The sequence below is a fragment of the Perna viridis genome, chromosome 8 (genome assembly GCF_037379345.1).
Source record: "Perna viridis isolate PV_CMFRI_1.1 ecotype Kerala chromosome 8, ASM3737934v1, whole genome shotgun sequence".
NCBI classification, from domain to species: Eukaryota; Metazoa; Mollusca; class Bivalvia; order Mytilida; family Mytilidae; genus Perna; species Perna viridis.
Genome location: NC_142452.1, coordinates 32449784 through 32477562, shown reverse-complemented (window position 1 = coordinate 32477562; position 27779 = coordinate 32449784). Strand labels below are relative to the sequence as shown.

The 27779-nt window shown below is 32.4% G+C and overlaps 2 protein-coding genes across 4 annotated transcripts; one reads left to right on the top strand and one right to left on the bottom strand.

Moving 5' to 3' along the window:
* Positions 1-712: 712 nt before the first annotated feature.
* On the bottom strand, positions 713-3281 carry LOC148610272 (protein kish-A-like). The gene is made up of 4 exons (XM_088542591.1): positions 3132-3281; positions 2137-2246; positions 1787-1821; positions 713-987 (listed from the first exon to the last, which is right to left on the bottom strand). The coding sequence occupies exons 1-4, from the start codon at positions 3132-3134 to the stop codon at positions 917-919; spliced, it is 219 nt and encodes a 72-aa protein (XP_088398717.1). The 5' UTR covers positions 3135-3281; the 3' UTR covers positions 713-916.
* A 1491-nt stretch (positions 3282-4772) lies between these two features.
* LOC148610271 (tetraspanin-9-like) lies at positions 4773-26019 on the top strand. 3 transcript variants are annotated; one of them, XM_088542589.1, is made up of 9 exons: positions 4773-4831; positions 11738-11861; positions 12618-12809; positions 14504-14578; positions 16227-16343; positions 17175-17312; positions 19292-19375; positions 19924-20038; positions 23701-26019. In XM_088542589.1, exons 2-8 carry the CDS (start codon positions 11790-11792, stop codon positions 19990-19992), a joined length of 747 nt encoding a protein of 248 aa, XP_088398715.1. In that variant the 5' UTR covers positions 4773-4831; positions 11738-11789; the 3' UTR covers positions 19993-20038; positions 23701-26019. The 3 variants fall into 3 exon arrangements, with proteins under 3 accessions (XP_088398715.1, XP_088398716.1, XP_088398714.1); XM_088542590.1 differs by lacking the exon at positions 19924-20038 and having other exon boundaries at positions 23701-23909; XM_088542588.1 differs by lacking the exon at positions 23701-26019 and having other exon boundaries at positions 19924-20246.
* The last annotated feature ends 1760 nt before the right edge of the window (positions 26020-27779 follow it).

The window sequence follows — 27779 nt, the reverse complement described above, 5'->3', positions numbered from 1 at the left end:
AAAGAAAAATAACTCCAATTCATCAACAAAATTTTGTTGATGTAACATTTATGTAAGTAATTTGATCAAACTGAAATTTAAAGTTTACCTGTATTTTGTGATACCCAATAACTGTATAGTTTGCAAAGAACCAGTGTTCGACACTAACAGTGGTACAGAAGCCCTGTGCCTACCTCATTTTGAGGTAGGACAACCTTGAACTTTAAATTGAGAGTCCTTTGGGCACCCTAAGTTAATTCTTAAATCTTTCAAGTCCAAAGTATAGAGGACCACAAAACATTTTTAGGACCATTTAATACATCTACAAGATAGTCCTGTGGGCTATCTAGTGAGAAAGGTTAGTGTCAAACCCTGGGATCCCTGGACATCTTCTAAAGTTATCCTCTGGAAAAAGTTTGGGGAAAGGCAGATGCAACTACAATAATTTCAGAGGGTATCACTTTGTGTGGTGCGTTTTATAAAAAAAAAATCAAAATGAATTTTGCATTATGGAAAGAAATTCACTTAAGTTTCATGAAAGTTACTGAGGGAAGTGTGAATGATGGACGGTTGGATGAACAGACACTGGTATACCGTAACAGTTTCATGTTGAAAGATGTTTCGACACTAAAACCATGTACTGGTGTTTTAAGGTACAGTGTACATGTACTGTAGGTTAGTGTATACATGTACTTTGGCATCATTTGTACAAATATAATAAAACAACTCTGTATTTCAAAAAGTTTTCATGTATATATTTTTCAAAGTAACACTGCTAAAATCTCTAATTAAAGCATTCAGACATTCAATAGTCATATACAGTCAGAACAACTTCTCTCAAACAGCACATTGTCATGGATTTCAAAAGCCAATGAATCCACTGTAATGTCATGTAAATATCTCAAAATATAAATCCATGATGAACATGTAGTCTATTTCAGCTCAAGAAAAGAATGCTGATAGCCATTCCTACACAACTAAGTGCAACATATGGACTCAGTCTTTCACCTGCAAAGAGAAAAGTAAAAAAAAATTAGAATTTACTGACAGCATGATTATTTTCTACATGTACATGTATATACTTGCAAAAAAAGAACTCTGCATACTTCTCTGTTTCAGTGTACACTTATTTGCATTTATAGGTCTTTACTGGAAGCTACCAGCAATTACTCTTATAGTGTAAGAGATCAAAGTGTTTCTACATTATTGGTTCAATGCACAGGTGTTAATCTAGGTTACACATCTTGAAAGTAACTGTTGTCGTATCAAAAATGAATTTGGATTTTTTTTTTCAACTTGGCAACCAATTAAATTGTATCAAAAAATTTTTCTGAGTGATGATTGTTGTCAGACATGTATAAAAATCCTAAGAATTTTTCCATGACTGAGAAAAACTGGCAGCATTATTGGTCATTGGGATGTAGTGTTCAATCCCAAAATGAGCCACATGTATACACTACAGTAAGATCTTGATTTGTTCACGCTGATTCAGGCCACTCCCCCTTTTTACTTGATAACAATTATTTCTGTTTGAATTTTTTAGTCTTGGACTCTAATAAAATAGATCGTTGTTAGATTCTAAGTAAAATATAATAAAATATATTATATCACAATCTGATATATAAAAGACGCAGAAAATTGGTTAGTGAATAAAAATAGTAACTGATGAAAAAAAAGGAAGTGGAGAAATAGGAGCCATCCATGTTCCAAATTAGCTCCTGTGATATTTATTTGATCATATACACAAGACTTGGAAAATTCATCTTCTTTAATTAACACATGTAACACTTCAGATGTATAAACATACCAATTCTTGCACACTTCCAGAACGTACCAAGTACCCTACAGAAAAAAACAAAATTCATTTATGAAGTTCAAATGCTAGTGAAGATTCAGATAAATATAAGCAGAGTGCAGACAATTCAATGCTATACACATGCATCTTTCATATACATATAAGAGCTTAACTTAATATACAAATTTTTACATCAAAAAGGCAGTTTTAACTTACGATGTATGTAATGCAAATATTTTGATAATTTCTAACACTGATGAAGCCTGCAGCAAAATACTACATATAATAAGGCAGCATTTTTTGGCAGCCAAACACAAAAATCTCTCATAGATAAAAAAAAATGAATAATGCAAATTTCTTACCCAGTTTTATTCTTATCCAATATCTTTGGAGCAATGGATCGAATGTAAGCACAGGTACAAATAAGCAACAACACTACAGTCAGCAAACTTTGGAAATTGAAAAGGGCTGACTGAAAAAAAATAGAACCATATGATATCTGACAGATTTAGAAATAGTACCCTACAGGCCGGCCCAAGACAAGCCATTTTTCGGCAGGGCTGGCTAATTTTAGTAAAAATATATATAGCCATAAAGTATATATATTGAAAAATTGTATTCAGGACTGGCTAGAATTAAATTTGAGTGAGTTTCCTATCCTGGCCTTTCAACTGTAAAATATGTCTGACAAGTGGACCACTCTGTGAGTTTCCCTGATGACATATATATATATATGAAAACATATATTTACATGTGCAGTGTTAGAAACTTTATTTTTGGTAAACATAGACCCACCATAATTTTAGGTAGACCGCACTGTAGATTTCAAACTAATTTGAGCCAATTTCTTCATAGATCTGCTTGATTTTATAGACTCGGTCTGTAGGTCTACTGCTAGTGCTAATTTCTTTCACTGCATGTGTATAAAGATATGTGTGTGTGAAATCAATTACACGTAATAAAAAAAAACACTTTAAATGTTTCCTTTTAAAGAATGTATTTTAAATAAATTTTTTATTTTTTTTACTGTTAGATTCTGTGGTCACCTCAGATTGTTTACGGTTTTTTGTGTTTATTTTTGTAATTACTCGTAATGAGTCGTATTGAGAATTGTAGTACAGAACGACATAAATAAAATGGCTAGATTTTTAAAGGAACTTTAGAGTAATAAAAAAATAATCTAAAAAAAACTGCAAACAAGCTGAGGTGAATTCGAGTATAGAAAAAAATTGAAAAAGCCAAGGGATAGTGAATGAATGCAAGGAGATTCTAAGTTGGACTCTTCAGTCTCTTGTTTAATTTTAACACATTGAAATATTCTTCAATCTCATATTCTTTTGAATACAGTAGTAAGTACCATTTTTCTCCCTGATCTGTCAAAATTTGTTTGATTTCAAGTTGTTCTAATCAGCTGTCGACCATGTTGACGTGGTCCTCAAATCACATTTGATACAACAGTTCTGATTGGTTAGTTGGTTAGGATATGAAACTAATCGAATTTCGCATACCATAACATGTCTTTCTGACGGTCATGCTAAAAAACGCCCGAACGCATCCGAGAGCGCCCGCAGCAATCAAAGGTGCCTGGGGAGAAATAAAAAGCGCAACAGCGTTGTTTTTATTGCATTATGATCAAGTTCGAAAAGTAAAAAGCAACAACATATGTTGAATATATTGGAAGAGTAATCAATGCAAGCAAGATTCTAGCGGAAATCAAGAGAACGCAAAAAAAAAAAAAAAAAAAAAAACAGTCGGTGAAGACGTACAGCAGACATACACATTAAAGTACATAAAATAACCAAAATAATACCTACTAACAAACATAAAAAAAATGAGCAACTCCACTGAAATGGGGAGCATGGACCAGGTGTATCGGTATGATAAGCTTCTGGAGAGTTCCCAAAATCAATAAGTCTACATGGTAACAATAAGAATGGTCACGTTAAATGCATGTATGTGTTGGCAACGACAAAAATATAAGACAGCATCAAAGACATGTTACTTGCCAAAAGGTCAAGATCTATACCTAAATACGATATAAGTAGTTTGACATAATAAATGAATATTTTTTGTCATAGCAAATGTCATTTCTCTGTTACTAATACATTTTTTTTTGTAATTCTAACTACGCTCAACTGGTAATTTTTCACAATTCACAAGCATTAACCCTTACAAGGAGTCGTCTGACAACTTTTCTCCGTGGAGCCTTTTTAGGCCTTGCAACAGGAATCATTTCAGCAATTGAAAGAATTTAACAAAATCTAACGGGTTTGGAGATAAAATATGGGAAAAACTACTGTCTGATTCCTATATTCTATTTTAGTAACGACGACCATATTGTTGTTGTTGTTGTTGTTGTTGTTGTTACGTATTTTACTCCACTTCTTGGAGAACTGCAGGTCCGGTGCTTATATCCAACGGATCTGCATAAATCCCTACCTATGGTTTGGGTTATGTAAAAAATTTTAATATAACTACAATACACTAGAGTAACTCTAGTCCCTGGTGAGACTCGGCCAGCCATCCAGGCTACATGTCCTGGAAAAGGACAATAACTCCAACATGGCTTCGTGGATTGAAACGAAAATTTTACCACACATAGATCTCATCATGTTAAACAGTTTTACCATGTCAAAATTTAGCTAAACCTAATGGTTTTGGAGATATATGATGAAAAAAATCTGTCTGACCCCTATGTTCTATTTTTAGTAATGGCAGTCATGTTTTTCGACAGATCAAAAATCCCCAAATCAGTTCTGTGCAGGATACCCCAAGGAACATTCATACCAAGTTTGATTCCAATCGGTCAAGTAGTGTCAGAGGTGAAGTATTTTTTTAATTTTATATCGACGACGACAACGACGGACGCCAAGTGATGGCAACCATTTTTTATTTCTCCCCGGGCGTTTTATTTTCCTTGGGCGCTCTTGAACTCGTCTGGACACTTTTTAGTGAAACCCCATTCTGATCCATACCGGGTTTGTTTTTCATTTACGATTTTATCGACCTCTGACCTTTTTAAAAATGGTGGATTTCGTGAAAATAAGGATCGTACATGTAAGTAACTTTCTCGTCCATAATTCCTTTATTCAAGTCTTGCCTTGTTCTTGTTCGAAAATTCCACGTTATTCAGTCTGCCATATTGTTGCTAAAAGAGTTAGTATTTGTTTTTGCCTTGTCCATTCCACGGTCAATAGTCTAGACCACGGGCTTGCTCCCACTATCAAATATGTAGCCCGACTATACTCACCACTCGGCGTCACATATATAACGTACATGTATTGTTCAGATTTGAAATCAAAAACTGGTCTGCAGTTCTATTGACACATACCGCTTTTTAGAATGTGTTAAATGACCTGCTCATTCAAAACACAAAACAGTTTTTTTGTAAAATGTGAATTGTTCAAATCAGATGACATTTTAAATGGTATCGGGTGGTTTCGCCCCAGTTACATGTTCGCCCTGAGTTGTTTCGCCCTGATTGGTGAGTGGTTTCGCCCTTATCAATTAACAGGTAAATGATTGATGTTTTAATAAATAAAAGGTATTGTTATTCATGATAAACTAATTAGTACTCGAAAGAAAAATAAAAGAAATCGTTAAAAAAACATGTTTGAAGAAAAGAAGTAATTAATCCTAAATATAATCTGTTCTATCATGCTTATCTGACGTATTTGCCTGAAATATGTTGTATAATACATATTGATAAATATACTTAATAAATAAATCAATCAAAGCTTTTGTTTTGTCATTTGTATGCAATTAATTACCTAGTACCAGTCCAACTGAAGACAGCAAGTAGATATATATAATGCTGCTATACTTTCAAAGAAAACTAGGAAAGACTTCAGCAACAGTTTATAAATTGATGAGTTATAAGAGTAAAAACATGTAAAGAGTTCAACAAAAAACAACAACAAAAAACAAGACAACATAAAAAAGACAAAAGAAAAAATGACAAAATAAACAAACAAAAAAAAAAAAAACAGCAAAAGAACAAAAAAAAACAAGACACCCCCTAGAGCAGGACATGCTTACATTTCTAGTTTTGCATTATTTGGTAGATATTAATTGGTTGTGCAGTTTTACATTTGACTTAGTTTATTTACACACAAATTGCATAGGCTTACATGCTTTTTCACAAGAGACATAGAATAATTACAGTGAATAAATTCAATGAAAAAAATCAAGAATATTTTTTGATATGGATAATGACATGCATTTTTTATTATTAATAAAGCATCTGAGATTGCTAAATCCTTCAATTCACTATTTTATTTTGATATTATACAAAAATCAGGGTGAATCCATCCAGGGCGAACAAGATTTAGGGCGAAACCACCCAAGGCGAACCGGTAGTAGGGCAAAACCACTCAGGTGCGAACCAGAATTTGGGCAAAACAACCCGGATTCATTTTAAATCAAGATCACACAGTTTATATAGTTCTATAACATAAAACAACGCATTTTATGTTTATCTTTCATGTTTTCATCAGATATTTTCATTTTTTATTTATAGACAAAATGCGAGGTTTTATCATTGGACCTTAATTTCGAGGTGTAAAAATCAACTTTAAATTCAGACATTTTAAGACTATATTTTCAACAAAACTATATAATTACAAGAAAAAGAAGTCAGATTTATCCCATCAAACCTTGTTTGGAAGATAATATTCCTGAATTAAAACACAAAGTGATCTGGCCTAGAAGCTGACATCTTGTTATGTTACAGTTGACTGCATGTTCAGATTCATATGGTGGAACAAATTTTTATCATTTAAAGGTTAAAAGTTTCTTTTTTCATTCCAAAAGCAATGATCACAAAAAATTATGAAAATCTTCATTTTTTAAAATTTTACTACACTACTTTCATACTAACCACATGATTTTCAAATATATTCTATCTTTGACAAAAACGATGTGTGAATAAATTTCATTGCGCCATTATAAAACCTAAATATTTGCTGACCGCTATTCGGAAATGTGCTTCTCGGGACTTATCGATTCTGGTGTTTATGGAATCTTACATGTGCTGATCTAAAAGCAAATTTGGATATTTTTAATGGAATTTCAGCATCTGGTAAGAAATTTATTTTACAGCCGTGTCTTTTAACTTTGTAGTTCAATCATTCTTAAATATTTTTATTTGATATTACATTATATCTAGACAAAAACATCCCACAGGTCAATTCAATGTTACTCCCGCATATTGGCGTCCAATTATAAAACCTTGCATTCTGACTATAAACAAAAAATGAAAATATCCGATAAAGACATGAAAGATAAACATAAAATGTGTGGTTTTATGTTATAGAACTAACTGTTTATATTGTCAAATCAGCTGTGATTTTGTTATCAAGACAATTTTCAGTTGTTGGTAGTTTGACAAAAACAAGGAATTACCATCTTATTTTGTGTCGAAAATATTTCTGAAGGTTATCATTCCTACTTCATAATTGTTTTTTATAAATTCGTGAGAAATTACAATTTTGTCAATATCCATGTAGAACCCTATCAAATATACAGCCTCACTAGTATACAGTCATGAAAAGGGTGATCCCAGATTTGGGTTGCCTCCCTTCAACTCGATTTTTTTTCAAATGAAACTGAATATCACTATTTACTGCTCAGTTATCACTTGACAAATGAATAAGAACAGTTATCACCATCAAATACTTCTAATTTAATCAAGACAATGATTTGAAAATTCAAACTCCATTTTTCACTAAAAAAAGCCTCAAATAGTATAAATGATTAGGGTATGTACACTATAGCTAACGACTATTTTGACGATGCCACTCGCCCAGGGTGGACAAATCAAGTTGTCTACGTCTTGCCCACCCTTAATGCCCACGGTGGACAGACGTCCACGTGCCCACCATGTCAGGTGGACAGTATAATGTCCACTCCCACTGTATCCGGTGGATGCATGAAACCTGTTGATTGTATTTAATCCATGATCGGCAATTTTATTACAATATTCAAACGGTTGACAAATAAAAAAACAATGTGTCAATCATTACCTTGACAGTGAGAATCAATTTTCTTTCAGGTGTAATTGGCCTCAAGCCCAAATTGTGACACCACCTGGTGTTAACTTAGGAATTAATATAATTAGGTTTTTATATGAATTAAATGCCTTAAACTGGTTTTGTTTCGTTTTGTTTTTTTTTTCTATTTCTGACAGCCCACATCGTACTTAAGTCTATCATTATTTAGTATCATCGAAATGTAAACCTGGATTAATTTGAAACCAAAGTTGATATAATTTTTGGAGAAATTCATATGGCCTTAATTTAATCATTTCCAGTTGCTACATGTATCATGTAATAATATTGTACACCTGACCTGTGACCAGATTGTTACAAATTGTAAATTATGATGTTCAAGAAAATCGAGTATTTGCGAAGCCCTTATTTTATTGATAACCTATTTAACGCAGTTGTATTTGCTTGGTGAAAGAACGGATTTGAAGCAAACATGTGCAAGTTTAACTTACGGTTTATAAATAACCAATTTTGGTATTGTGTCATTTCAACAAAATTCGAAAGCGGGAAGCATCGTTGGAAGATAATATATGATCCAGAATTATTGAACAGTGTAGTTCATGAGTTTTCAAATGGCAACAGATTTAACCGCGTATTATCCGAACACACATAAGCCAAATATAGTGATGGGTGAACATTTCCGCTCTTAAGTTGAATATGGAGTTAGTTCTTTTAGATTTAGCGCACCATAGACAATTGAACGACTTATTTCTTTTTTTTCTTCACTTAGTTCAACAATTTTGACCACGGTTAGTTCTGTTATTATATAATAATAATAGCATACAAACTGTAAATTAATATGTTCAATTAATAAGAAAATCGAGTACTTGCAAAGTACTCATTTTACCGACGGGTTTCTTACGTAATAATTCAAACAAAAAAGAACACAGTAATTTAAACCAATAACTATAAAAATGCTTTGAGTGTGTCAATTTCTTATGCAAATTTGATAAACGCCTTTGTAATATTGTCGACCAATCAATGTGTTTCACTTTTTATCAAAAGGTGTGTCTCTGTGTTTTGAGCATTGTATGAGGTAAATTGACATTTCGTTGACACAGCAACAATGGGAGAGTTCGCCAATCTCATTAGTAATGTCATATTCACTAATTTGCATATCATTAATTGCCAAATTGGTTGTCAAATAAATAACTAAATAAACAATTGACAATTTCATGATTAGAATCTCAATTTTCAACAAAACTTTATAACTTTGTTATTTAATATCCAATTTTGGTTCTGTAAAATGTTTCATTTAGATAAAATAATTCATATAATGTATGTGAATTTATAGCTCTTCCTTGAAAAATGAATTTGTAGTAGTATTTACATGTAAGTCTCATCATGTGACTGGTTTCATGAGAATGGGTTCAAATGCATGGAGATTTGACATTTACAAAGCATTGAGTTAAGTATTAAAAGAAAAAATTTTTTGAGTAACAATACAGATAACAAATGACATATATATATATTTCTACATGATAAAATTGTTAAGGAAAAGCACGAAATAGAAGATTTTGCATTGTACAATTGTAATACACTGCTTCGAGATTTTGCATTGTACAACTGTAATACACTGTTTTGAGATTTGCATTGTACAGCTATAATACACTGTTCCAAGATCCTGGAAGTAAAAAATAAACTGCAGATTGGTTCTTCATTGGAAATTCTGGTAAGGAGAATGAAACCAGAACAAGACTTACATACCCTATTTACAGCTTACATGTACATGTATCATATGATAGAGATATGTACATGTATCTTGATGTTGACTGCAAATTCAATTGATTTGATGCAACATCAAGTTCACAATGCTAAAATGTAACATAAAACATTTCTTCAATTTGTCTTATACAGTAATGTCCATTTGATGCCCAAGTGACTATTTATCAGAACTCCTCTAGTTTGATCAAATTCACTTGTCAGCACTTTCTGACACTCATTTGTTCATGTTGTTGGTGGTCTGTGTAGTGTGAATAAAAACAAAAAAAAACATGCATATACACTAATATTCATCAACCAACATGTACCAGTACAATGTATACAGAAAAACAATTAAAATACTTTCAGCATGCAGCCAGCCTCAAACAGAAAAAAGGTGATGTGCAAAATTAAATATTGAGATTGATTAAAATATGAATATTAAAATATAACTGCTGTTAGGTGAACGAAAACCCATACAGCCACCACAATTTTACCCTTCCATGTAAACCTCCCATGTGGGAGATAATAAAATCTTGATCTTGTCAATTTGTGGCAGTTTCCCACTTACATGGGAAAGTTAACAAGTACTTGTACATGTTTGTATGAGTAGGCATTGCCTATACAAGTTGGCACCATGGGTAGGCATTGCCTATACAAGTTAGCAGTATGAGTACGCATTGCCTATACAAGTTGGCACCATGAGTACGCATTGCCTATATAAGTTAGCACCATGAGTAGGCATTGCCTATACAAGTTGGCACCATGAGTAGGCATTGCCTATACAAGTTAGCACCATGAGTAGGCATTGCCTATACAAGTTGGCACCATGAGTAGGCATTGCCTATACAAGTTAGCACCATGAGTAGGCATTGCCTATACAAGTTGGCACCATGAGTAGGCATTGCCTATACAAGTTAGCACCATGAGTAGGCATTGCCTATACATGTATAAGTGAGCACAGTGAGCTTCATCATACATTGAATTTCATTTTACCCTTACGAGCAGCTCAAGCAATATCCTTTTAAGCAGATCAGATTAATAATTTGTTCAGATTCCAGAGATAATTAACAGTGCTCCACATTTGATTGGAATATTTTACACATAACAGTACCTGTGACTTTAACAGATGAACATGATTATGAAATATTTTTGTTGCAACATAAATTCCAAAAAGATAATGATTGCCTCTCCTGCATGTATCTTAGAGATCTCAAAAGCTATGCTTCAATTTGGACGAGTTAAGTACTTAACAGCAAGGAAAGAAATATGTAGGTACATGTAGGTACAGTTCATCTAACTTTTCCTGAATTTTATACATTTCTTTTTAGAAAAAAATTGGAAAAGGCTTTAATTGTTGACTATCAGAAAAGATAAAATTATTTTTACAGGAACTTAATCTTTACCTATACATTTAAATATTTTTTACTTGTTTGGTTAAAGGAAATGGTAAATTGGATTCTTAAGGACAGTTACATTTTGTTACTTCCCTGACATTACTTTTTATACACATGTAGTATATAGTGATGGGGGTGTCAGTCATTCTGTCAGTAACGACTTTTTCTTCACATATATCTTGGCTTCTCCCGGAGGGAATGATAAGATATTTGGTACATGGCTGACACTTGATGACTTATACCATGTCTCCCGTTTTCAGCTTTCTAGGTCGTCTACTTCCTGTTTTCCAAGCGACTTAGCATTTTTACATATGAGGTTTCAGAAAATATTCCATTGCAGATTTCTCAGCATCCATTTGAGGGAATTATTATTTTTCTATATATACATGTGTGGTTAAACGTGATGACTTGTAGTACCATCTCTCCCCTTTCTAGCTTTCTAGATACTTCCATTTTACTTTTAATCCCTAAAAATCTTTTTTTTTTGTTTTGTATTTAGCCTAAAATTAAGATTCCTGTGTACATGTACATGTATATGTTCATTTTTGGGGAAGCGAGGTGTATAGATGAAGGGAGCATTGCTCACAGTTTTGATAGTATCTGTTTGGATTTGAGGAACCTTGAAGGAAATTAAGATACATGTAATAACTGCAGTGCTTGTTATTAACTGAGTGTCTTACAGTTTTGTGACACCCTGGTCAGGACTGATTGCTAAGTAATAGTACATGTATATTAAAATAAAAAACAGCTGGTTTACTGGTATTATATTACCCAATTTCTATACATTGTATCATGGAGATTTTTATTTGCATTTTCAGGTTCATTATAATGAATAGGTGAAGTCATAACAGTGATTGGTCCAAACTGAAGATGGGAACTGCAAAGACATCAGCATTCTGTACTCTTAAGTACATATTCATTATATTCAATGTTATTATTTGGGTAAGTACATGTACATTGGTTGGCTGAACATACTGGTAATCAAAACTACAAATGTCCATCAAACATGTACCATGTATACATGTACATATAAATCACACATATACATGTTCATTGATTGGCTGAATATACTGGTAATTAAAACTACAAATGGCCATCAAACATGTACATTTTGTACCGTGTACTTAAAAATTTCTGAAATATTTCTCACTTAACAAAAAATCCAAACCCCTTCCCCTCATTAGCTCTTGTGAAGGATATGGACTGTGTCTGAACAGCCTTTTAACACACTAGATGCATAGTACTTGATAATAACTACCCACAAAATGACACTCATAGTACAGTACACCCAGGGAGTATAGATTCTCAAACTCCCATTTTGGTGTCACTTTTAGGAGTGACTCCAGGAAATTTCAAAAAATGCCATAAAAATCCTGGAGTGATTTGGGCGTACTTCCTCCAAAAGTTTTTTATTACCCTGATTATCCTTTGAAGTACCACCTACATCCTGTCTTACCTGTTAGGTGAACATTATTACAATACACAAGGTAATAAAATGCTTGGAGTGACTCCAAAATACTCTCAAAATGGCAATAAAATACTCACAGATGGGAGAAATCACTTGGACAATTTGAGGAGTGGACTCTGAAAAATTCTTTGATCCACTGGACACCAAAACAGGAATTTGAGAATCTATATTCTCTGGGTGTACTGTATGTATACATGGCTTCAGTATCATATTAAATGTTATATTTGCAGTTCATAGGCTGTGGTTTGTTCGCAGTTGGATTATGGACGCAGGTGAACCGAGGTCCATACATTAACTTACTACCAAGTCATTATGTATTTGGTGCTACAGCTATACTGTGTATAACAGGAGTGGTTGCTTTAATCATAGGATTCTGTGGCTTCCTAGGTGGCATAATGGAGAGTCGTCTATGTATGGTTGTTGTAAGTTTTATACATGTACTAACTACTTGCTAGGAATGTTTCTTTGTAGTCACTCTTCAGAATTCTGACACTAATTAAAATAGATTCTGGCATGTTTGTGTAAAGAGCAAAACACAATATGGTTTAGCTGACAGCAGTTTTTGTAAAAACCAATATTAGGCCAAAGTAAAAAAAATATCCTAGTTTCTCATCCCCTCCTGACCCAATTTAGTTTTGATTTTCTTTCCCAAATTAGGTAAATTTCTTACAAGTTGACAGCATATTTACTTTAAATTGATTAAAATAAAAGATAAAATCTGCCCACTTGACACTATTTTTGAAAAATGTTGGATGAGAATCTAGGACCTTTTTTTAAAAAGGTTGTCAAGAAGAAATTTGTGATACATTTTGTTATATACACTGTAACCATCACAAATTGCAAAAAAAATTCAAAGATTATTTCATGATTAAGTATTAAACACATGTAGTCATCCTCTGAATTTCGTGGAATCTAATGTAAGAGTAATCAAGGGAACCAAGGTTATAGCGGTAATCAAAAGAATGTAATCCAGGGAAAAAGACCAGACATGGAAAATAGACATACACAACAAAGAACATAAAGTAACTAAAATCATACATACAAAGTAACAAAAGTAAATGAGCAACTTGGACTCCACTAAAAACTGGCAGCATGGACCAGGTGCACCGGTAGAGTAAGCGTCCTCTGCTTTTCTAGAAACACCCGCCAAATTGCTCATAAAAAGTCAAGTCCGGGGTAGACAAACGAGGAAAGGAAAACCATGACCCGTTGAATAAATCAGTTTTCATGGTGCTGATGGATACACCATAACGATCCACGAGTTCATGATGACGACCATAAAACCTCTGTAGTGATGACTTCAATCTTGTAGCAACATAACCCTGTTCCAGAAGCATATTTGTTAGAGTTCTAGCGCGATACAAAAAGTCTGCTTAGTTTCGGCAAGCTCTGGCATAACGTATGAGTTGTGATATGAACACTCCATACGCAGGAGCTGAAGGGATGTTGCCACAGATGAAAGGAAAGTTGACAATTCTGAATGAAATTGTTATCTCTTTAAGTGCATTTGTAAAATAAAGGGAAAATTAGAAATGGATAATTTCTTACTTACCAGTCACTAAATATATATATAGGAAATAAATTTGGATTGTTAGTCATTAGGTGTGAGAATCAGGCAGTGGGTGAAACATGGTATGAAAAAACCTGTCATTCAGAAAGTTTAATTTGTCTATTTGCACTGTCAAATTCAAGGCAAAAGACAAGATTGTCTATATTTTTTTGGTAATTTGAGTAATAATTTCATTGAAATGCAATAAAAATAATCATTTCAAGGCAGACAATTACAAAAAACCTCATTTTCATAACATTGTATTTAAAAATTTCTATTTTCATGTAGAAAAAGCATCGTAGTAAAATTATATTGTTAGATCGGTGTTCTTTTTACATGCGTGTTTTCGTATTTTTCCCATTTTGCCTGATTCTTACAAAGACTTACACTTAAGTACATGTAAGTGGATTACCTATCAATTTTAGGAATAGATTTCTATGCGAAAGATCTGTTTTTGCTTTACTAAACACAGATGCTTTGTAAATTTCATTTTTGACTTAGGCATGATTGGATACACCTGTCAATATTATAATGTTTGTAATTACTATTCTTATTTCTTCTTTCCAGTATTTTGTTTTCAATGTTGTTGTGTTTGCTGCTGAAATATCTATTATTGCCATTGGAATTTCAAAGAAATCTCAGGTAGGTACATGTGTAATGAGAGGAATTACGAATACTTGACTTAATTTCTTTTCTCATTGGGAAGATTAGGGCAGTGGACAAGTCCTCTTATTTAATTCCATCAAACACTTTGTTTACGTTTAGGGCTGTTCCATTTAAATTTACATGAGGAGAAGGGACACAACTTGTGAAAGACCCCCCATCAATATAAAAAAATGTTGCCAACCCCACCCCCAACATATTATAGATTCTTTAGATAACCCCCCCCCCCCTCAACCACCAGAAAAAAATAAAATATAAAAAAAATGATCAATCTGTTGAAAAACGCACATGTAGTACTAAATTTTGGGAAATCGGAGCACCAAAATCGCCCAACCCTCAGGTGTATTGAATGTTAGAGATGAAAATTTCACCCTACCAACATAATTCATTTTATCGAACATACCCCTATCAACATATAATAAAAAAATATTTTTACCCCCTGCACCAAGAGAAAAATAAAAAATCGGCATCCCCCTCCCCATGTAGATTTAAATTGAACAGCCCTCAGTAGCAGTCTTTATAAAAACCAGAAAGGAGGTGATATGCTATGTCAAAAACTCACCAAATTACTCAATTTCTAATCTACAAATAATGAAAGACCACATGACCAGTTTTACAATGTACATGTAGTTTGTCATTCCATAGTTGCACTTACATTGTATATAGATTGTGTATGAATTTGGCACTTGACAAGAGTTATCATTCTTGATTTGAATTGATTTTATATGGATTGGTACTTAAGAGTACAAGTACATGTAATCAATTCAATCTTGGAAATGCTACAAGTAAATTATATGCACACTCTCAAACAATGCATCGAGCAAGAAAATTGTCACCCCAGGTTAATTTTTTAGTTCAATATTTTTTTGATATTTTTCAAATAGTAATTATTGGCTATTTGTAGATAATTTTTCCTGCCCACCAGCATGTTTATTTAATTCTACTTTTCAATCATGGATATTGCCATTCATTTGTTATGATAATATTTTAGGCATTAATGGGAATTAAAATCTAACAGATGATACAATAAGAAATTTATGAATAAACTGACACATTCAATCATTAATGTAAAATTTGTATTTAAATTTCCTCTACAAATGTAGAATTCCATACAAATACCATTTACATATTTATGGTCATCACAACCCTATATTTAATAAATGTAAGAATACACATGTAATTACTGGGCAGTTTGACTATTGTATAGATCAACATTTTTTTTTAATAGCTGCTTTCCAATTCCATTTAACTTCGCTCAGCAGTACAATAAACTTATAAACATTATTTTTTTACATCCTTTTGTTAGCATAGAAAGGTAAAAGATGAAGAATTAACATTTTCATTAACAGGGGATTATGTCCATTGTAATACCAGGCAAATATTGTTTTGTGATGAAAAAGGAGAAGATCACAATGAATGTAAGAGTAATCAAGGGAACCAAGGTTATAGCGGTAACAAAAAAATGTAATCCAGGGACAAAGACCAGACATGGAAAACAGACACATACAACAAAGAACATAAAGTAACATAAGCAAATGAGCAACTCGGACTCCACTAAAAACTGGGATCATGCAAAATATGAAATGACAAATGTGATGTTAATTTACTTTGTTGTATTCTGTTATAGTTACAAGTTTTTGTACAGCAAGAATTACAGTATAGTTTAGAGTATAGTCATAACCCAGAAATCAGTCCAAGTTCTCGGGAAGGAGTAGATAATGTGATAGATTATATTCAACAAGATGTAAGTACTGGAAACCATGAAATTGATACATCAGTTTTATTTTCACTATTTCTGCTGTAATATCTGTAAGGGCTGTACCATTAAAACATGTTTGGTTCTGGGAAAGGCATTTTATTTTTAAGGAGACTCACTTGTGATAAAAATTTTAAGCTATGTCTATATAATTCATTCAATTTGTCAAGAGTTTTGAGAACCATCTATTTATAAATTCCAAAAAAAAAAGTGCCAACCCCCATACTTCTCATGTTTTAAAAAAATGAACTGTTTGTGCTGAAGGAACATTATGATACAATATGAAGAACTTTAAACTGTGCGAAAGTAGATTGATCATGGGATCAACAAAAGTAGCATATTTTTTGATTGATTGATTGAATATGGTTAAATGTCCTATGCCAGGTATTTCAGGCCTTTAAGGATGAGAACAATTAACAAATTGAACAGACCCTGCTTGCTAAGCTGGTTCTTTTTATTGTAATAGGTCACAGAGGCAATGGCCCGTAGGCATACATGCTAGCTACCACTGACACATTATTCTAACTGCATGCCAGTCAGTTGTCACTCTGTCCCCTTCAATACTGCATGCTTGGTGAAGAAGCAGTGACTTGACAAGATCCCAGAATATTCAGAGTTTCAAATGGAACTCTAACTTTCTGTGGAGAATGTACATTAATGGTTCAGCTGAATACAAAAAAAAGAAAATGTATATGCACAGCACTTAGTTAGGAAAATTACCTGAATTTTTACTGAAGTAGTGTAACTATCAGTATTACCAAGTTAAATGTTTAAAGTGACTCGTGAATGACAATTATGTATGCTTTATCTTGTTTCTAGCTCAAATGCTGTGGCATAAATAGCTACAAGGACTGGTTCAATCACAGTGCTTGGCCAGGGAAGGAATATGTAACAGATTCATGCTGTGTCCAACAAGAAATTGACTGTGGCAAACCCCCTACTGCATGGTTTCGAAGGGTAATAATTAAGGATTCTTTTGCCAAGAAAATGTCATGTGAAAAAGTTCAAAATAGTTTCTTAAATACCAGGACATCTATCTCTGTTTTTAGTTCATCTGGCCAAAGGCTATGTGAGCTATTGCCATCACGTGGCGTCCGTCTTCGTTCACAGTTATACAAAACTCTTCTCCTCTGACAGTATTTGATTAATTGGAACCAAACTTGGTGTGAATGTTCCTTGGTGTATCCTGCATAGAACTGTTGTGGGGATTTTTGATTTGTCGAAAAACATGGCCGCTGTTACTAAAAATAGAACACAGGTTTCAGGCAGTATTTTTTTGCATTTATCTCCAAAACCTTTAGGTTAAGCTAAATTCTTTCGTTAGCTGAAATGATCCTTGTTATAAGGACTACAATATTCTTCAGGGACCAAAGTTGTCAGACAACTCCTTGTAAGAGTTATTTCCCTTGAAAGGTGAAAAATGCCTTTTTTTTTTACAGTTTTTAGTCAATATCTTGAAAACTTTGATAGATTAAAAGAAACTTTCGGTTGTTGAAATGATCCTTATGATAGGTCCTACCAAAGACTTCTTGAGTAAAATTGTTGGACAACTTTTTGTTAAATTTATTGCCTTTGAAAGGCAAAATTCAACAAGGTGAGCCATTCAGGCTCCTGGGAGCCTCTTGTTTATATGACAGCAAACATTTTTTTTCGTTGACCTTGGCATCCGTTAACTTTTGTTTATTTACATACAATAACTGGAGTAAAACTTCTCTTACCGTATCTTCTTGAATTTTTAATTATTGTCCTTAGGGACAAGGCAGATGGCTCTACAATTTTTTGAAGTTTTTGCATAAATGTAAGTGTTTGTAAGAATCAGGCAAAATTGGAAAAATCAGAAACCTGCATGTCAAAACCCCATCATTCTGACAATGTAATATCACTCAAGGATGCTTTCTCTTTTCGAAAAGATCATTATTTTATCTTTGCATCGCTGGCTTTGCTCAGAAATTTTTCTATAGAATGTTAGAAAAATGATGTTTTTGACAGGGTTGCACCAATGCACCAACATGATATGGAAAATTTTGTCTTTTTTTCTTGATTTTGATGTTGCATATAGTCAAATTACACTATCAAAATGATGTTTTTTTTCATACACTGCCTGATTCTTACAGAGGCAGACACTTAAGCCCATTCAAAAGATGGTGCTAAAAGGGGGAATTTGCATTTTGAAATATTTAATTGTTATTCCGGTTTTGATGATGTCAATATATTCCTTTTGAAATTCTGCCGTTAGAGTTTACAACGTAGACTTACCTTTAATTGTATTGGAGTTATAAAATTATTATGAAATGGGGCTGCACCCAAAACAAGTTTTTTTTTTTTTTTTTTTTTTTGCCCAATAAAAAAAAATTCAGTAGAATCCATATGAAAATTCCTCCCTGCAATTATAAGTCAGATTTCAGATATCTCTTTTAGGTTTACAGAGTTATTTGGGGGCCACATCCAGAAAAAAATGTTGGTTTTGTTTTTGTCTGATTTTAAATTTTTTTTCCTTATTATTATAGAACTTTTTTCACCTCAAATTGAAGTTCATATTTCCATCATACACCTTCTACTTAAAATTTTTATCCAAATCAATTTTTAGGTCATAGGTGCAGGTTATTGAATAAGGGAGTTGGGGTACCTATTTAGTGAGCATTGCTCATAGTGTTTTCTAGTTTACACTTGATTGTTTGAAACAATGCAGGAATTAACATATACATTTTCTGTTCAATGGTCCCAACTTGGAAAAAGGCATAAATGATTGATGCTTTAACCCCACTGAAATCTTGAACAATGTAAAGAGTAAAATGATGTATATTGTACATGTATGATATGATGTTTTTGTTTAAAAACTGTGGAGAGCAGTTAAGAGAATAAGATTTTTTGTCGAGCTTCCATTTACATGTATGTTTTAGCTGGAACATACCAGAATTATTTTTTTTCAATTATAGGGTTGTAAAGGAGAAATAGATTATTGGTTCATACAGAACATGACGGCACTAGGAATTTCATCTTTAATGATAATTGTCCTACAGGTAAGATAATGACTTGATATTGTAGTGTCCCATGGGAAAAAATTAGATTTATTTTACCATATTGGTTTATTATGTAGTAATGTAAAAGTGTCACAGTCAAATTATCTGCAGCAAATAAACAAAAAACTTTATTAATTATACGATACCCAGGTGTTTAAGAATTCAATTAATGATATTTGAACAACTGTATATCCGTATGCAAAGCATTTGTATACCCCGCCACATGGTATGTGACCCTCCAAGAAGTTGCCTGCCCGTCAGTCTGTCTGTCTATCCTGTGACAGTTTCCAGAAGATAACTTGAGAACTTGTACAAGATTCGTATTTTTAATTTATGGACACATACCATTAGTTGAAGAACCCAACCAAGTTTTCTCTAACCACAAGACTATGTCCCATTCTCCTGAAATCACAGAGTCACATAATGAGACTTACAGACCCTTTAACAGAACATTACACATGATAAATGAGTTTTCAGTATCAATTGAAAGTTAAATTTGAAAATAGTTTTAAAGGTAATCCTGAATTGTTGGTACATTTTTTTTGTAGGTATGTACAATGGCTGCATCTTTATGCCTGTGTTGTGGATTCAGGGAAACCAGATACAGAAAGTTATAGAAATCAGCTCACAAGAATCTCATAGCTTTAATTTAACATTATAATGGTAGGAGAGGTCTATACTGTTCAGTTTACCTCCCTTTAGTTTTGTTTTGTAATTTAAGTGTAAGTATTTGTAAGAATCAGGCAAAAAAGGAAAAATCTTACACACATACATTTTACAAACCCATTGATCTGACAATAAAATTTCACTCAAGGATGTTATTCGTCTATTTGGAAAGACCATGATTGATCTCTACATCACTTTACAGAAATTTCTAAAAAAATGTTACAAAAATAAGTTTTTTTACAGATTTATCTGCCCTTAAATGATTTTTTGTTCATTGCATTGAAATGAAATTATAACCCAAATTACTAAAATGATATGGAAATCTTAATTTTTCCCTTGATTCTGATGGTCTAAATAGTCAGATTAAACTTTCAAAATGTTTTTTTTTTTTGTTTTTTTTCATACCATGTTTCACCAACTGTCTGATTCTTACAGAGACTGATGCGTATGACTTAAGCTCACTTCACTTAGCTAATGGCGTATAAGAATGTTTTGCCATCACTTTTTTACTTATCGTGTTATCTGCTGTGCAAATTATGATCAAATATGGCAGACTTATTGTCTTTTAATCCATTTATTTTAAAATTTGTCAAACATGATCTATAGAGAGTTTTTTTTTAAACTAAATATACATTGTAAAGCTGTGAATAGTATACAAGTTTACAATCTAATTAAAAATTAGACCTGCAAACGACAAACTGTTCCATTTGGTCACTGCATGTAGGATCTAACAACACTCCATTCTACTTTCTGTTCAGATAGCAATTGTAATAGCCAATTAGATTTGTGAATTATAATTTAAAGAGAAAAACCTGAAGATTTCAAAAAGGTCACCTGAACAGGAAGTAGAGTAGAGCATTGTTAATTCTTCATTTCAATGACTGAATGAAACAATCAGTAAGTGTAATTTTAATTAGATTAAAATGGAGGCATAAAAAATCACGTACATACTGAAAGTGTCTAATATTTCATGGTGGTTTATGTGCATTTTGAACCTGTCCAAGGGTGTAACCAAATATGCAAGCAAATATGTGCAATGATGTTTTTTTTTTTTTGTTTTTTAATTTTTTTTTAATATGCTACACTTTTGGTTAATTTTTTTTACTTTTTTACTATAAGTTTTTCAATTCTGTGACCCACAGCTTCTCGTGCAAACAATCACTGAGTTACAGTTTGGTCAAAGAAAAAAAGCTTGTCTGTTTAAGTACCAGTCCATATAAAATTCATACACTGCCTATGGTAAGCATAGTAAGGTGATTCATGAAAAACCCATGGATCAGGTGATGTTTTTTTTTGGTCTATGTATGCAATATTTGTATGTGACAATAGTCCTTTTTGTGTTTAAATCTGTAACTTTTGAGAAAACTACACTTTAACCTCCCACTAAAATCAACCAAATCAATCAAAATCAAGAACGATAACTCTTGCAAAGTGTTAATTTCAAGTACAATCTATACAAATTTTTCTCAAAAGCGCAACGCCAAAATGAAAAATAGAGACTGGTTATGTGATCTACAATGGTTTCTGAACAAGAAATAAAACTGAATTTGGTGGGTTTTTGAAATGCATAATTCACCTCTTATCTGATTTTTATAAAGACTGTACTTAAGTAAATCCTACCTACCCTTTTTTTTTCTGCCTGCTTTTTTAAAATTATTTTTATTTTGTTTTTTTTTTTTTTTTTTTTTATAAAATGCTACTTACTATTATTTTTTAACTGAGCTCTATTAATAGTCAAGAAATGCTCCTATAAGTTTGTCCAGTGTTCTAGGATTTTTCTAAATTTTAGGTTTCCTTAACTCTAAATGAAGATTAACTTACTTACACTAGAAGTTTGTTATTGAAACTTAACGAATCCATTAAAAACATTTCATGCTTTCTATTTGTCAAAGTGAAAGTAGGGCATAAAAATAATTTTTTCCACACCAAAATTGCACTGTTAGACACTGGTGTCTGTTTAAAATAATCTTTGGATTTTACCTACCAACCTACTCTATTTTTTCATCAAAGGTAACCTTAGACAGAGATATATTTTTTGGCCTATTTGTTCATCTATTGTAACCTTAAACCAACATGTTTTTTCTAAACCTTGATATTTTATACCATTCTATATTTTGGAGCATGGTTGTTTTTAAACAGAAATTTTAACCAAGATCATAAAATTTATACAATTTATATATCATAGTCAGAAATTCACAGAACCTCATTCATGCAAGTTTTTATCATTTTTATTGCTCATCAGAGCAGATAAATAGAGTCTGCCTTCTGATTTTACTGCATGATTTTTTTTCATTTTATGTATAACACAACTTTAAGAAATGTCATCAAAAGATCACTCATTATTATATTCTATGAAAAATGTACAGTGTTCTAGAATTTTTCATAATTTGAGATTTTTATGGGAAAATTTTAAAATGAAGATTAACTTTCCTACAATTTCTTTACAAATCCTTAAAAGAATTCAAGCTATCTACTTGCCAAAGGGAAAGTGGGGCATGAAAATCAACTTTCCTACATAATAATCGCACTCGCTAAGGATGACAGGAAAGTGGAATCCTGGAAAACTGATGCATACACTTGCATGTTCATGTTCTTCAAATACATGTAGAATTATTGTTTTCTCAAATGTTATGCCTCAATTGCATAAAACTTACACCTAATTTTTTAGTTGACCTAGACTCTTAACTCAGGCCCCCCTTTTTTGTAAAACCAAAGCAATGAGGCTTTGTTTATGAAAAATCTTATTTATTTCAATTACTTTAACACCATTGTTAAATGGGAACAGATCATGTTCCTAATTCTGCCATATATTGTTTAGTACCATTTTTTTTCCACAAGCTGATCCCTTTATATTTATACCTCACTGCCATGCTTTTTTATTAAGTTTTTATTCTTAAATGCTATGAACTTGCTAGTCTAGTCCCATCGGTGTGAGCACATGGTAATTAATCTGTATTACAGTCACAAATATATATATAGATTTGTAATCCTTATAAAACCAGTGAAAACCATTGTTTAACAGTGAATTCCAGGCTCCTTATCAAATCTGAGAATTGGTTGATTATCAGAATGTGTGTGCATTTAATTCGGATGAAGATGATGATGAAATTTTGGGATTATTTTTTTCTACACAAGTATATGATGAGGCAAAGTACAAAATAGAATTTCTTTACTTCTATGCATTAATAGTTAGATGGTATTTGGAAGTAGAAATTTAATATAAATTTTTTTCATGTCTGAAATTGAGGATCACAAAGTCTTGTCATTGTATTCTTAGTATAGCTAATAAGTATATGCATGTCCATGTGTCCAGATAAAAAATTATATATGTTGGTTAAACCATTGTTAATACTTATAAATAGATCAAATATTTAAGTGGCTGAAAAATGTGATACACCCCAAAAAAGTCTACATACTTTTATTTTTGTAATTAAGTTGTTTTATGGGTCTTTACTATGAAATGTGTCATCTCCTAAGAACACAGGTTCTATGAAAAACACAGAATATTCACTTCTGTTTACTATGGCAATTAAACAAAATATAAAAAATAAAGATATGTAGACTTTTTATATTTTGCATGATTCTTAGCTGGAGTGCTACTTAATTTTTGAAATAATTGTACCATGTAGATGTTTATCTGCAGAAATTGATATTTTAAGGTATTCTACAAGTATATAGTGTTCCCTGCAGCTGTTGAGTGGGCTAATCCAGGTTAAAGAGGGCATCTATCATGATACAGGAAAATTTCAAGCACTACATACAAGCACTAGGACTGTTAAGGGGAAATGGATGGACACAAAAGGGAAGCCTAGTAAAACTAGTCAAAAGGGGCAATGCTCCTATGCCAGAGTTGGAAATACTAACCCGACCTCCTGTCCGTGACTGGTAATTCCTGGGGAGGGCTGGCTAAAATTTAGCAAATTTCAACTGGTTTTATAGCTAAAACATGTAACATTCAAGTTCAGGGCTGGTTATATTTTTCAGTGAATTTCTTACCCAGTCCATGCCTTCCCAAAACATTCTGTAGGTAACACTGGTATATGTGAAATGGAACCTAAGGTTTAAATGATTCCAACTTTTGTATTTATATTCAAGAGCTATGTGATGTCAAGTGGAACTTGCTGGTTATTTTGAACAACTGATATATAAATCCTAAATATATATTATTATGTATTACACATGTATGTGTTGTAGTCTAATCTGTCAACTCCAATATTTAATGGCCAGTAATAGCAAATAATTTGTGTTGTGGTTCATGTACTCAGTCGTAATTGAAGGATCTTACACAAATAAATGCATTTCATTTTATGGTTTAAAATAGTAAAATATGCTTTACCTCTTAAAATCAAGAAAACACTGATTAAACCTTTTTTTCATTATTAAGGTAGATGTACGGTTCCTTTAATTTGGATACATCAAAATGACTTGATAGTGTCCATGTAAGATCTCAACCTCTGTTATATATTAGTTGAGTTGTTGATGGAATTTTTTATATCAAAAGTGTTTGATTTTGAAAGTTGTTGCATTAGACAGATTTTTTGGTACATGTAGATTAACAAATTTTATAAGTAGAATTTTTTTGTTAACATTTGTGTACATGTCTTATTTGAACTGGTTAAATTTTCACCAGTTATTTTTTTCTCCTTGCTTTGCAGCAAAATTTTTGGAGGAGATACTGTTATTTATGTATCTAATGTTAGCTACCTAAAATTTAGCGGAAATGGCCAAGTATTCCTGATTGTTGATGGGAACTAGCCAATTGTACTGTAGGATTTTTTTTAATATTTTAATTCATAGTGCATTTGCTTTTTATCAAATACAGAATATATTACTGACATTTTGTCACAAAATTACTAAGTGTACTTAATCATGTAATTATTATACACAGAATATTTAAAAGAATTTTGTAAATATTTTATTTGATTTTTTACTTGCATATTTATAGAGTTGGAAGAATTAACTTTATGAATTGGTTTATAGTACAGTGGATTCCTCTTTAATAGTGACATCCCTGTTAATTGCACAGGCATTCACAGAGGCGGGTTCGGGGGTGTTGGGGGTTTGGACCCCTCCTTTTTATTGCAAAATTGGTCATTTTCATGTGTACAATTGACAAAAATGGCAATTATGTCTTAGCACCCCCCTTTTTTCTGAGGAACCCTGGCTGGTACCCCTCCTTTTCAAAGTGTCTGGACTCGCCCTGAATTCAGAATAGGAATCATTGAACATTTCCTTTTTTATTCAATTTAAATTCCTCCTATATGTATAATATATAACTTAGAGCCAAAAATGAGAAAAGTCATCTCAATCGCAAAAATATTATGTCAGAATTTACACATGACTGAACCAGTTTGGTAAAACAACTATGCATTGTTTAGTGAAAGTCCATGTTTTTGTAACAAATGTTTCTTTTCAAATTTGTTTTTCTTTCATTTCTTTTATAGTAAGTTAAGAAGGCATCTAAACACACATTAAAAAAGAATCTATCTGACTACAAAACTGCTGTAATATTTTCCATTGAAATAATAATTCCTGTAAGCTGCATGATTTTCTATGACAGATAGGCTATGCAACATTGATAAGAATCCACTGTACTGAGAACAAGATTTATTTTAAAGTATATATATTGTTGGTAACATAGTAAAGTATGTGTAAATAAGTGTCCTAATATTCTGATTTTCTTAAAAAATTCACTGAGACAAAGGAAAATACTATCATCTGCAAATCTCCAAAAAAGTTATTGGTAATTAAACCATGGTTTGACAATGTCGCTAGAGAATTTTTTTAGTATTCACAATTCACAATTTTAGGTTCATTTTGTATTGAGACAAATCAGTTTTTCTTTTATGTTGATTTTATTGTAGAAAGGTTGTGTTATTGAGGCTTAAGTCTTAGATTTTGTTAATATCAGATAAGATCTGCTTGGTGTAATCAAAACTTTTATACACTATTTTTACAATTAAAATATTTCACATTTAGTTACTTACTTTTTTTACTTTATTCCTACACACATTTCATGAAAAGTTCTTTTATTCGTAGATACCAAATTTTGGGGTTCACAGAAAAATGTCAGTTTTTCTTGAGAACTAAAGAGGTAGACCTAGGGTAAGGGACACAACTCTTTGAAATCGTTGGAATGGTTTGGTGAAATTGAATATGATACAAGCATATCACTGAGTTATGTCCCTTACTCAAGGTATACCATCTTAAATTTAGATTTTCCCAATCAAACAAAACCCATGAAAGTTGGTACCATTCTAATAATTTTATGGTATCCCTGTTGCCAACATAGACAGAGTCTGATTTGTGACCAACAGGAAGCATCTTGTTTAAAATTCTGTTAATCTATTATGGTGACCCCTAAAATGTATTGAGGCAATCAAGTATAATTATACCTCCACTGAACAAGTGAGTGATATACTAGAACCACCCTTTTATCTGTGACTCTGAATTTCTTAACTTCATGGTGTGGATGGGTTTCAATTATATAGATGGCTCATACAATGTAAGCGACTTTGTTTGCTGTAAAATAGCACCTTCCTGTTTTGTGCGACTTTGAGCAAATCAGACTCCACTAAAAACTGGGAGCATGGACCAGGTACACTTGTAGAGTAAGCCTTCTCTGCTTTTCTAGAAACACCTACCAAGCTGCTCAAGTCTGGTAGACGAAAGAGGAAACTATGACACTTTGAACAAGTCAGTTATGATGGTGCAGATGGATACACCATAACCATCCACAATTATGATGACAACCATAAAAACAAAGAAGAAAACTGACAAATCTTAGCAATTTATATAATTATCTATGTTAGAAAAGTTACTTTGGTTGGTTGATAGTGGTAGGTTTATCATTTCATGTATTTCTGGATCAAAAAATTGTCCAATCAAACAGGCCTCATTTTTGTACTAGTTTGACACACTGAGTTGGATTGTTACTGTGCTAGCTCACAGAAGCAAGAGCCCACAAGTAGGCATGCCGCTCCATTCAGACACATTATTCTGACTCGGAGTCAACCAGTTGTAATTCTGTCCACTGAATATTGCAAGCACAAAAAAGAAACTGACCAGACTTTTTATTTTTTATTCTAGCCTGTTCTGGATTTATCAAATTGTTCATACTGTATTATATCAAACCATAAATCATTGTCCATCCATCGAATTGGATCATTACCCCCCATAAAAGTCAAATAGTTGCTACCTAATATTGATATGCACAAAACTACTTAAAAAGTTGCTTTCTTTATTTCTGTAGAAACTGCTAGCACTGTGATGCCATCATTTATTTGTCAGTGTTAAAAGTATTATTTTCATAAGGGACATCAGTACCATATTTACATGTCACTAGCATACATCAACAGTTTTTGTATATTGTGTCCTTAGGCACGTTTGTTCAAAATCCACTCAATATGTTCATTTTTTTTTCTTTCTTTTGATCAAAGCAACAAAAAACAGTTGAATTACACATACAGAGAATAATCAAGCTGGAGTGAAAAGGTACATGTAAATTCTCTAAATCTGGTTGTAGCAGATATCAAAGGGTTTTTTTAATTTTTGTTTTGTCTGAAAGTTCTACCAAACTTCAACAAACATAAGAACTAAAATCATATAATCATAATCTCTCATTACTTCTAAATTAATAGTTTTGATAAGCTGATGTCTTAAAATATATATATATAAATTCATCCCACTACTTAGTGACAACTTGTTTGTGAAGTTTGTGTTGGTGACTATGTGTCTT